This window comes from Oryctolagus cuniculus, chromosome 4 (genome assembly GCF_051225735.1).
Source record: "Oryctolagus cuniculus isolate XC-2025 breed Fujian yellow rabbit chromosome 4, ASM5122573v1, whole genome shotgun sequence".
Lineage (NCBI taxonomy): Eukaryota > Metazoa > Chordata > Mammalia > Lagomorpha > Leporidae > Oryctolagus > Oryctolagus cuniculus.
In genome coordinates, this window is record NC_142870.1 from 92,999,275 (window position 1) to 93,012,208 (window position 12,934).

The 12,934-nt window shown below is 47.4% G+C and overlaps 1 protein-coding gene across 1 annotated transcript in view; it reads right to left on the bottom strand.

The window, feature by feature from the left end:
- Positions 1-12,934, bottom strand: part of KLHL6 (kelch like family member 6) — a 63,718-nt gene that overhangs the window by 27,191 nt on the left and 23,593 nt on the right. The window contains exon 2 of the mRNA XM_002716495.6: positions 4,979-5,144. Coding sequence (XP_002716541.4) covers positions 4,979-5,144 — 166 coding nt within the window. The remainder of the gene's footprint in view (positions 1-4,978; positions 5,145-12,934) is intronic.

Below are 12,934 nucleotides of genomic sequence, written 5' to 3' on the forward strand. Positions count from 1 at the left end.
TTCCAGCACGACAGTAGTCCCAGTTTTCTATGCTGGAGACAAATGACAGTGCAGGGGCCATGAAAATCAGTGGGTTAGCTGGAAAACCTGAAGCCCACAGCACTCAGTCTCATGAGAATTAACACTCAGAGGGAAACTCGGAAAGTAACCTCTGAGAGAAATATACTTCTTTATTTTTTTGCTTAGAAAGAGAAAGAGATTTGGAAAACTTGGAGGAGGTAGTAACAGAATAGGGGTTCAACAATAAGCGGAGCAGCCTGTCTCCTTCTCGCCTCTGTCCTCCCCCAACTCCCGTCCTAAAACTCTGCTCACCACCGAAGTGCATCTCTTGGGAGAAAATGGGGGGTGTGGAATAAGGAAAACCAAAACTAAATAAATACATGATCAAGCAATGAAGAAGGGCTTTCTAAAAAATGGCAAAAATCGCAAAGGAAATGATCACTACACCTGACTAAATGCAAGTTTTAAAATTTTGTATGTTAATAAAAGCTATAATTAAAAATTAGGTAGGTGCTTTGGCCCACTGAATAAGACACCTGCGTCCCAGGTCATAATATCTGAGTTCAATACCCAGTCCCAGCTCCCGACTCCAGTTTCCTGCTAATAAAGACCCTGGGGAAAAGGGGGTAGCACTGATGGTTCAAATGACTGGGTCCCTGCCTCCCACATGGGAGACCTGGACTGAGTTCCCAGCATTTGGAGGAATGAACAGCAGGTGAGAGTTTCTCTCTCTCTGTCTCTCTGTCTCTCTCTCTCACTTTGCCTCTCAAATAAGCAAATTTTTTTAAAATAAATGATTCAAATGACCAATGGAAAATATTTGCATCCTGCATTACAAAAGATTGCAGTCTTTAATAACTGAAGTTTTTATAGCTCTCTTGCAAAATCACACAAAACTGAAAGGAGAAGAAAAACAGAAACACAAAAGCCATTCTCGATGAAACCAGGGGACATCAGTCACCCCAAGCCACAGAGTATGAAGACCGGCAAGGGTCGCCGGTGAGAGCAGCACGGGGCTCTAGCGCTTGGAGAGGAGCACGCTTGTCCCTCAGAACCAGAAAAAGCAGGGGCACTGAAGTCTCCAGGAGCAGGAGATGGGGCTGACCGCAGGGACTGAGGGGGAGAAGTGAAGCCTCCTGTCCTCCCCCACCTCTGCGGTCTAACAGCGACCACTCCCACTCCCACTCCTACTCCCACTCCCACTGGAGAAGAGGGGTCAGTCTGTACAGAAACCAGACTGGGAGGATCTGAACTCCCAGACACCAGACACTGAGGACATCATCCTGAAAGTCAGGGGGTTACGTATGCTCACTCCCACGCACCCAGTGCAGACTTGCAGCTGACTTGTGACCTCTGGGCAAGAGACTGGAGACCACCTGGAGAAGTCTGACAGCCCTAGGAGATCTGCCACAAGCACTGCCATCTGGGCATTTGACAGCACTGACAGAGCTCCAGTCCATTGGTCTGTCCCCCTACTCCCTGTACACCGAGCCTCAAACTAGTATTCTAAGGCCTCCATCATAAACGTGGCTGGACAGCCAAGAATCAAGTCATCAAACGCATGTTTACATGCAGGCAGTCTGGCTCCACAAGGTGTCAACCACCTTGCTTGCTGCCTCCATCTCTCTCAATGCACAGAAAGGGACCTGGAAGGGTGTACCCCCAGGAAGCTGCCATATTGTCTCTGAATAGGAGGGGATTATAGGTCATCTTTATGTTCATTTTGCTTGTTCAGGTTTCTAATTTTTCTGTAGTGAGTTTGTAATGTTATTGCAATTAAAAATATTTAAAATTGCATTTGGAAAAGCAAGATATGCCTTCTTACCCTAATGGCCAGGCCCTGCTTTCAGCTAGTGGGATAAATAGGAGACACAACACCCGGCTCCAATTTCATCACTCAAAGTATATCGTAAATAGTCAGAATTTGCTCAGCTTCACTGAGCATCTACTGTAGTGTCAGACACTCTCCTTGAAGGAAGAAATGCCTTTACTATTATTACTGTCAGTGTTATCCGTTCATCTTCAGACCTGTGGGTAAGAGACTGCGTGAAAATCACAATGGCAGCTGTGGCTAGACTACTGGCCCTTTTGCGGGAGGCAGTGTTGGAGGGTGGGGGAGGGCTTTCAGATAAAAGCTCAGCAAAAACTGAAAACCTGAACTAGATGGAGATCCCTGTGACCCAGGAAGGATTTCCTCAGAGTTACTTTGATGGAGTGGTGGGCGGAGGGGGAGACGGGGATGCTGAGTGCTCCCACTCCACAGAGGGAGGGGTGTTCTGCCAGTCCGTGAGGCCGAGGGTGTGAGCAGGTGGGGACGGAGGAAGGGAGAGGGGTGGACGCTTGCTGACTTGGGGATATCGCTGGGGAAGGCAGAACCAGCCCTTCCAGAAGTAACCTGCTCTTTAAAAGCATGTGAAGACGTGATCATCTGTGGTGTTACTTGTGAAAAAATAAAGGCATGTATATACACAGCTTCTCAAGTGCTGAAAGGAACAAAGTACTTTACATTCTTTATCATATCACTTTTTCTAAGTGTTGAATATTCCTGTTTATTTTTCTATGTTCTGTCTTGTAACCTTAAGAAGTGTTTCAAACACATCTAAATGTATAAAAGAAGAGCAAATGCCCTCCATAGTACAATGCTGCATTATATATAAAACTGTGTGCATATATTGAATGTTGTCTCTTGAAAAAATAAACTCTTTAAGATGTCTTAGGGAAAGTGAGCTTGGGCCAGCGCCATGGCTCACTAGGCTAATCCTCCACCTGTGGGGCTGGTACCCCAGGTTCTAGTCCTGGTTGGGGTGCCAGATTCTGTCCTGGTTGCTCCTCTTCCAATCCAGCTCTCTGCTGTGGCCCGCGAGTGCAGTGGAGGATGGCCCAGGTCCTTGGGCCCTGCACCCGCATGGGAGACCAGGGGGAAGCACTTGGCTCCTGGCTTCAGATTGGCGCAGTGCACCGGCTGCAACATGCCGGCCGCGGCGGCCACTGGAGGGTGAACCAATGGAAAAAGGAAGACCTTTCTCTCTGTCTTTCTCTCTTTCAATGTCTAACTCTGCCTGTCAAAAAAAAAAAAAAGTGAGCTGATAAAATTGGCTAAAATTGCAGCACACTGTTACTTAGAATTCATCACAGCTGTTTCTTTTCTTTAATTTTTTTTTAAAGATTTATTTATTTGAAAGTCAGAGTTACACAGAGAGAGAGAGAGGTCTTCCATCCTGTGATTCACTCCCCAATTGGCCACAACAGCCAAAGCTGCGCCGATCCGAAGCCAGGGGCCAGGAACTTCTTCCGGGTCTCCCACGTGGGTGCAGGGGCCCAAGGACTTGGGCCATCTTCTACTGCTTTCCCAGGCCACAGCAGAGAGCTGGATTGGGAGAGGAGCAGCCGGGACTAGAACTGGTGCCCACATGGGATGCCGGCGCTTCAGGCCAGGGTGTTAACCTGCTGTGCCACAGCGCCGGCCCCTTCTTTCTTTTTTCACTCTCCTTTCTTTGCTGGACTTCATAAATCCTGCCGCACCCTAACTTCAACAAAGCTAATGCATTGCCAATGGTCTTGGATTCTGGACCCCTCAATCCTCACCATCCCAGACTTTGACTTCCTGTTCCCTACAACTGCTAACCCATTGATGAGCCAGGTAGGCACCCTTCCCAAGTCCCAAACTAGAGACAAAATCTGGTGCTTGTTCCTGGTCCCTGGGAATGAGCTGGCCCGGCCCTGGACTCTGTTTCTCCTAAATCCCACCATCCAGACAATAAGACAACCCAATAGAACGAAGTTCAGTAGTATAATATTAGACCTACACAACCAGAGGTGGGACCCCTTTGATAATTAGAGATGCAATTGATATAATCTATGAGTCTAATTATTCTATGAGTCTAAACATAATTGTGATAATCAGATTGAAAAATCACATTGAATAGAAACAATGGCTATTTAATTCCCAGGGTACTATATCCCATCTGCATAAAAGCTCTCACTTCTCGAAGTCGGAGAACTCAAAACGCTTCCATAGCCTTGACAGCTCATGACAAGAGCCTAGGGAGATTACTGATGCCATAAACAAGAGTGTCAATTTGTTAAGTCAACAACAGGAGTCACTGTGCACTTATTCCTCATGTAGGATCTCTGTCCTTAATGTGTTGTACATTGTGAATTAATGCTATAACTAGTACTCAATCAGTATTTTACACTTTATGTTCTGTGTGGGTGCAAACTGTTGAAATCTTTACTTAGTATATACTAAATTGATCTTCTGTATATAAAGATAATTGAAAATGAATCTTGATAGGAATGGAAGGGGAGAAGGAGTGGATAAGGGGAGGGTTGCAGGTGGGAGGGAAGTTATGGGAGGAAAAAGCCATTGTAATCCATAAGCTGTACTTTGGAAATTTATATTTACTAAATAAAAGTTAAAAAAAAAGCTCTCACTTGTCAATGCTCTTCTTTCACAAACACCACAAAGTACTGATGCATGGTCCTGTTTCTCCCAGGACCTGGACACTGCTGCCCAGGGCACATGGGATGGTGGCAAGCACGTGGACCCCAGACTCAGAAAGCCCAGGGTTCAAGTCACAGTCTCGTCAGTTACCCTCTAGCTGGCCTAGCTTTCCCACCCACAAACTAGGAGAGTAATCACCTTCCCAGGGCTCTAGGGATTAGAAGGAATGATATGAGGTGCTGACTGCAGCCTCTGGCTCCCACGAGGCACAGGCAAGTTGTAGCCATTGTTCCTGGAGCCAGGCATCAGATGTAGGTTCTGGGCACCAAACTCTCCTGGCATCATCTCATCAAGGAGTCTCAAGGCCCTATCTCACCACTTCTCAGAAAACTTACTTTAAAGTAAGCACAGGCCCAGCTGTGTGTGTGTGTGTGTCCACCCCAGGTACAAGCCTGGGAGCCAGTCCAGGCAGGTCTCTAGGGAATTGCTGCTTTCACCTGCTTCAGAGAACACCGAGCCTGTTTGTTCACATACCTGGAAGAGGTTCGCAGCTTCCAGGATGCGCTGGACGTTCTGCTTGGTGATCAGCGCCTTGCTGGTATACGTGTAGTCCAGGAGGGTGTGCATGGTCTCAGCATCAACCCCTTTAATGATGATCCTCTTCTCATACTTTTCCTTTAAATCATTGCAGAACATGGCCCTGGAAGAGAGATGTGTGAATGTGAATCTTTTGGTTGCAGGCCTAAGGAGATCACTTTTCAGACTCACCTGCCCTCTTGGAACAGTAGGGTTCCTGGACTGATTTATTTCTGCTTCTGCAGCACCCACCACACTTCAGATACCCAATCAGTGCTTCCTGAAGTGAGCTGTCCTGCGCTGCCATGCCCAGCTGTGGTCCCCAAAGCCAAGTTCCAGATCATTGTTTTGACTTTCATTGGCTCCAAGTGCTAGAGGTTCTTACTGCCTTGTGGGTGCCCCACGCCTCATCCATCCCTTCTCGCTCCACATCCATCCCTTAAACAGGGTTTGTGATGCAGTTCTCAGTTACCACACTGGCTTTTCTCTGGCCAGGGGCCTGGCCTCATAACCTGGGCTGGCCGGCTGAGGCCCAGTCACTCTCCAGCAGTGCAAGTGGCCCCTGCAGCTGCCTCTCCCCAGGAGCTGGACCCTTGTCCATGGGTCCAGTTGCAGTTGGGAGCCTTGAATTCTCTCAGCCCAGGAAGAGAGTCCCCAAGGCCACGACTCACTGTCACTGCTGGACTATGCCTTTTGGCTCCCTCCCCACAATCAGACTTCGCCCTTCTCTTGGAAGCAAGGGAGCAGGATGGAAAGGATGCTGTTGTTAGCAACAGATGGACCGGGATTTGAACATCACTGCCACAACTCAGAAGTCGGACATGTTTCTCAGTCTCCATGAGCTTCAGTTTTCTCATCTGCAAAGGGGATTTCACCTGTTATTTTAAAAGTGTATTGTAAGGCTGATCTCAGTAACTAATCAACAAGTATAGATATAGAGAGTTTTTTGACCCCATGTCAAGCCCACATGTGAATTTGTCATGCTTCCTGACGTAGGCATTTGAATGCTGGTCTTTCCCAGGTAACATGTGAGCAATGTTATCTGTTTTTGCTTTGTTTTTGCTTTGTTTTGTTTTGTTTTTTACAGGCAGAGTGGACAGTGAGAGAGATAGAGAGAAAGGTCTTCCTTTTGCCGTTGGTTCACCCTCCAATGGCCACTGTGGCCAGCGCGCTGCGGCCAGCGCACCGCGCTGATCCGATGGCAGGAGCCAGGTACTTATCCTGGTCTCCCACGGGGTGCAGGGCCCAAGCACCTGGGCCATCCTCCACTGTACTCCCTGGCCACAGCAGAGAGCTGGCCTGGAGGAAGGGCAACCGGGACAGAATCCGGCGCCCCGACCAGGACTAGAACCGGGTGTGCCGGCGCTGCTAGGTGGAGGATTAGCCTAGTGAGCCACATCGCCGGCCAATGTTATCTGTTTTTAAAATGCATTTAAATCTTTCAATGCTTCTGAAAAAAATCCCGGAACACTGGTAATCTGGAAGTTACTAAAACTATGGCACTATTGTGCAAATTTCAGTAGGGAAAAAGAACACAGAAGAACATGGGTGGGAAGATGAAGACAATCCATGGGTGAGGTGAGAAATGCCCTGCTGCTTGCCTTTGCAGTGGCTTGGCCAAGGCATAGGAGAGGCAGCCTGGTCAGATACACTATTCACAATCCTGGTGATACGTATGTTTCTAGCAAATCCAAATGTTCAGAAGAATTACTGTTGTTCTTAGCACTCAAAATTAGATGGGGTAGGTGTCCAGCCTAACAGTTAAGAAAGCAGTTAAGACATCTGTGTCCCATATTGGAATATCTCAGTTCCATACCCAGCTCTGGCTCCTGACTCCAGCTTCCTGCTAATGCAGACCCTGGGAAGCAGTGGTGATGACTCAAGTAATTGGTTTCCTGCCATCTATGTGGGAATTGAATTCTTGGCTCCAGGTGTGGCCTGGCCCAGCCCTGGCTATTGTGGGCATTTGGGGAGTGAACCAGTGGATGGGAGTGCTCTCTCTCTCACGCTTTCCTTCTCAAGTAAGTATATTTTTTTACAAAAAAAAAAAAAAAAAAAAAAAAAAAAAACAAACAAACTGGGTGGACTTTGTCTTGAGGAGGAACAACAGCCTCACATCAGTCTTGGCCCATGAGGTTGAGATGTCATAGCTATAGCTGAGACAATTTCTTCTGTCCTCTGCCTACAAAATCTCGCTCACTCTCTCTTCCCCTCCCAGAGGCTGTGAGATCTCAGGAGCCCCACAAGCCAGGGGAGCTTGGCCTTTAAAAATAACTCCTCAGAGGCTTTGGAGTTCACCACACATTCACAGAGCACCTGCTCTGTGTAGGATACTGTGTCAGGGATGCAGAATTTAACTCCTGGGCAGTGTTCTGAACAGAATTTCTCCCCCCAAAATGTGTACGCTAAACTCTAACCCCTCAATGTGGCTGTATTTGGAGATAGGTTTTTAGGAGGTAATTAAGGTTAAATGAGGTCACAAGATTAAAATCCTATCCTGATAGGACTAATGACCTAATAAGAAGAGGAGGAGAGATCAGAATCCTCTCTCTCTTTTCTATGGAAGGCAGTCATCTGAGAATCAGAAAGAGAGGCCTCATCAGAAATCAACCATGCTGGCACCCTGACCTCAGAGTTCCAGCCTCCAGAACTGTGAGAAAATAAATTTCTTTCTTTTTTTTTTATTTGACAGATAGAGTTAAACAGTGAGAGAGAGACACAGAGAGAAAGGTCTTCCTTCCATTGGTTCACTCCCCAAATGGCCGCTATAGCCAGAGCTTCGCCGATCCGAAGCCGGGAGGCAGGTGCCTCCTCCTGGTCTCCCATGCGGGTGCAGGGCCCAAGCACTTGGGCCATCCTCCACTGCCTTCCTGGGCCACAGCAGAGAGCTGGACTGGAAGAGGAGCAACCGGGATTAGAACCGGTGCCCATATGGGATGCTGGCGCCACAAGGGGAGGATTAACCAAGTGAGCCACGGCGCCAGCCCAAGAAAATAATTCTCTATCGTTTAAGCCACCTGGTCCATGATATTTTGTTACGGCACCACTGCTGACTAGAACAGATTTGGGGACTGAGAAGTGAGATGCTGCTGTAACAAACACATAAAAATGTGAAAGCGGCTTTGCAAGTGGATAGTGGGTACAGGTGGGGGTAGTTGGTAGGTGGCTGTTAGAGAAAGCTTGGACTGCTGGGCACGCAGGGTGGGTAAATGCAGGCCTTGAGGGTCATGAAGCTGACTCTCACCCTGAAGTAAGGAAAGTGCTGTTGGAAACTGGAGGAAAGGCAACCCTGGCCGTGAAGTGGCTAAGAGCTGGACTAACCTGGGTTCTAGTGTTTTGTGGGAAACAGAACTTCTGAGGGATTAAACTGGATGTTTAGTTGAGGCAATTTCTGCAAAGTGGCAAAAGGTCAATTTAGCTACTCTCAGCTGCTTATCCTAAAATGCAGGGGGTGGGGATGAATTAAATGAAGAATTTTAAAGCCAAAAATGCACCAAAAATTAAAGGTAGAAAATTCTCAGCCTACCTACCTGCATTGCAAAACAACAACAACAAAACAAAAACAAACAAACAAGAAAGAGAGAACAGCAGAGCTGTGGGTAGAGCACCATTTGATGAAATGCTTATGGGATCACGTGAGCAATATGTTGCCTGTTTGAACTGAAGAGGAAGAGCACCCAGCTGCAAACATGCACTACTCCTCAAGAGGGAAACTTACCCCAAAGACCATTCAGAGACCACCAGACCACTGCCTCACTTCAATGGGCCATACAGCCTCTGCCAGAAGCCTTGAGAGCAGGACGCCCACCTACAGCCTATGGGAGTGATGCTGCCACCTCCATGGGCCTGGAGGGAAGAGCGTCAGACTAAGGAGGGCTTTTCTCAAGCCTCAAAAATCTATTGGAATTTACCTGGCTGGGTTTTGAACCTCTTTGGAACATATCATCTCTTCCCCCTTCCTATCTAATGTCTATCCTAGGCCTATTCTACCCCTGTGCTTTGGAAGCATACAACTTGTCTGGCTTCAGAGGTTCACAGCTGGAGAAGAATTTTGCTTAGGACGAATTGTACTTGGAGTGTCACCCATATCTGATTTAGGTAAGACTTTGGACTTCAGACTTTAGAGTCGATGCTGGAATAAATTAAGACTTTAGGGAATATGAGGATGCAATGAATGCATTTTTCATGTGAGAAATATATGAACTTGGAAGGAGGGGGCAAGAGTGGAATGCCATGAACTGAATTGTGTCCCCACTCCCTAACATTCATATATTGAAGCTTTAACCCCTTATGTAACTATATTTAGAGATAGAGCCTTTAGGAGACAATTCAGGTTAAATGAAGTCACAAGAGTAGGGACCTAATAGGATAAAAACTGGTATCCTTATGAAAGGAGCAAGTCTATCTCTCTCTCTTCCCATGCTCATGCAAAACAGAAAGTCATGCATGTCAGGAGACAGCAAGATGGTCATCAGCCAGCTGGTACTAGAAACCAAACTATGCCACCAACATGATCCCAAACTTGCAGAACCAGAACTTCGAGGAAATCAATGCCTTCATTCGAGCCAGCTAGCCTTTCATATTTTGTTACAGCAGCCCAACCCGAATGACACTGGCATTCTCCATCTATTCACAGTCCCTGGTAGTGATAACCCAGCGGGAACATATGCACAAATAATTGTCCACAAGGGCTGAACACAGCCTACAAAGTGCTCTGGAGGCTAGGTGGGTTGCTCAAAGTGAAGGAAAACTTTGATATGTGATTATGGATAGGACTTGCAGGTGATAAGCACAGGGAGTGGAGGCATACAGATGCATAGAAAGGAATGAGCAGGTACAGTGTGATATGGTTGGAGCCCTTGGATGAGAAAGAGAGAAAAAGAGGCCGGCGCGGCGGCTTACTAGGCTAATCCTCCGCCTAGCGGCGCCGGCACACCGGGTTCTAGTCCCGGTCGGGGCGCCGGATTCTGTCCCGGTTGCCCCTCTTCCAGGCCAGCCCTCTGCTGTGGCCAGGGAGTGCAGTGGAGGATGGCCCAGGTGCTTGGGCCCTGCACCCCATGGGAGACCAGGAAAAGCACCTGGCTCCTGGCTCCTGCCATCGGATCAGCGCGGTGCGCCGGCCGCAGCGCGCCAGCCGCGGCGGCCATTGGAAGGTGAACCAATGGCAAAGGAAGACCTTTCTCTCTGTCTCTCTCTCTCACTGTCCACTCTGCCTGTCAAAAAAAAAAAAAAAAAGAGAGAGAGAGAGAAAGAGAGAGAGGATTGTAAGGAAACAATCTGGAAAGATAATCTAGATCCTGATTAAAAATATGGAGTTAGGTTTTTATTCAGTGTACAATTGGGAGCCCTTGAAGGCTGATGAGCAATGGCAAGACTCAGAGAACATTTTTAACAGGTATGATTTCACTTCAGTTTGCTGGTAGTATGTGCCACTGGAGTCAAGAATTAGCTGTTTCCAAACAGAGTGGGAGGCTTGTAACCATGCCAAAGCCTCTTCCCAGAAAATGCACCAGTTGAGGCAACCACCACACAGCTAGAAAACTTTTTCCACCAGTTGCCAATGGATTTTCCAAGCTGCAGGTATATGAACAGTTGTCTTATAGAACCATTATTTCCCAACCAAGTTTTTGAAATGGAAGGCCCCAGGAAGGAGTTGTGGGAACAGAACCTAATTCTCCCACTGAGACTTCCTTCCTAACCCACACGGGATTTGTCCCTAATTCCTGCCCTTCTCCCTGTCCCTTGCCTTCTATTTATCTCTAGAAATCACTCAACAGTTTCTGTCCCCCTTTTCCTAATTACAGAGCAAAAGCAATTGCTTTCCCAGGGACAGAAAATCAAAAAGTTTAAAGATGATTATGATGGTAGATAGATAGATAGACAGACAGACAGATAGAGGAACAAAGGGAGAACCACTGACTTGTTGACTTTGGGAACCGCTGTTCAAACCAGTGAGATCTTCCCCTCCGGTCTCCCTCTGTACTGTTGCTTTAATCAGTGATAATCCCCCTCTTCCTTCTCCCTGCTCCTCTCTCTTCTCCAACTGGCATCTCTCTCCTCACAAGAGTATGACACATGAAGAAAAGAGCAAATGTGAATTCCAGGTCCTGCAAAGTTAATAATTCCCAGGTGGAACCAAAGGAGCAATGATGTCACTTGGGCAGGTGACTGATTTACAGGCCACTTTTCTTCAGCCATAAATCCTGTAGCAAAACCACAGTCACACGCCTTTTAAAAATGATGTCATGTGGGGCTCGCCTTGCCACCTCCTGATTTCATGAAGAACCCCGCCCTCGGCATCGCTTCCTTGGAGAGGTTGGCCAAGCTCTTTCTGTGAGCCTCCCTTTGTTGAAGTCTAGTGCAACACTACCCAATAGAAATATAATGCGAGCCACACATGAAGGGACTTTCAAAAGTGCATGCAGGGTGGTGTTCAGCCTGGTGGTTAAGATGCTGGTTAAGATTCTGGTTAAGACATGTGCATCCCACAGCAGAATGTCTGGGTTCAATGCCCAACTCCAACTCCTGACTCCAGTTTCCTGCCAGTGCACATTTTGGGAGGCAGCAGTGTTGGCTCAAGTAATTGGTTCTTACCACCCACATGGGGAAGCTGGCCTGCATCCCTAGCTTCCTGCTCAGCCTGGTCCAGCCATAGCCTTTGGGGGCATTTGAGGAGTAAACTAGCAAATGGGAGCTCTCTCTTTCTCCCTCTCTCTCTCTCACTCTCTACTCACCTATCTCTATCTCTACCAGTAAATTTTTTTTAAAGTTCATAGAAAATGGAATTAAAAGATAAATTTATTTGGTGCAATAAAAAATGGTAGCATAGGGTGTTTTTTTTTTATAACATGATTTTCTATGAGCTTTCTGAAGACTCCTAACAAGTAACTACATTTTCTAGAGACTACATTTTTAAATATGAAAAGAAACAGATAAAAATCTATTTTGGGGCAAGTGTTATGGTACCATATGCAGTGCTAACATCCCATATGAGCACAGGTTCAAAAACCAGCTGCTCTACTTCTGATCCAGATGCTAATGCCCTTGAGAAAGCAGCAGAGGGTAGAGTGCTTGGGCCCCAGGCATCCACGTAGGAGGCACAGTTGGAGTTCCTGGTTCCTGGCTTTGGTCTGGCCCAGCCTTGGCCAATGCAACCATCTGGGGAATAAACTAGCAGATGGAAGATTTCTCTCTCTCCCTCTGTCTCTGCCTCTCCCACTCTCCCTGTAACTCTGTCTTTCAAATAAACAAATCTTTTCAAAATAATCTACTTTAGTATACCTTTTATTTAATCCAATGCATACCTAAAATATTATCATTCCAACATGTAAGAGCTATTTTTAAATTACTAATGATGTCATTTACATTCTTATTTTTCAAACTAAGTTTTCAAAATTCCTTGTGTATGTTTCATATCTGCAGAACATGCCAGGTGAGACGAGCCACAGCTTAAGTCTCCAGAGCTACACGTGACTGCCGTGTTAGCCAGAAGAGCATCTGTCCTGACCTCAGCTGTCCCAACAAGAGGCTGAGATACTCCGGCACCCTGACTGTTGTGGGTGATGGCCACAGAGGGAAATTCCCAGGCATGTCCGCCTTTCTGTGCATGTGAGTTTCGTGCATATAAAGAAGGGGCTCTGGCCGGTGCCGCGGCTCAATAGGCTAATCCTCCGCCTGCGGCGCCGGCACACGGGGTTCTAGTCCCGGTCGGGGCACCAGATTCTGTCCCAGTTGCTCCTCTTCCAGTCCAGCTCTCTGCTGTGGCCTGGGAAGGCAGTGGAGGATGGCCCAAGTGCTTGGGTCCTGCACCCCATGGGAGACCAGGAGAAGCACCTGGCTCCTGGCTTCAGATTAGCGTGGTGCGCCAGCCGCAGCGGCCATTGGGGGGTGAACCAACGGAAAAAGGAAGACCTT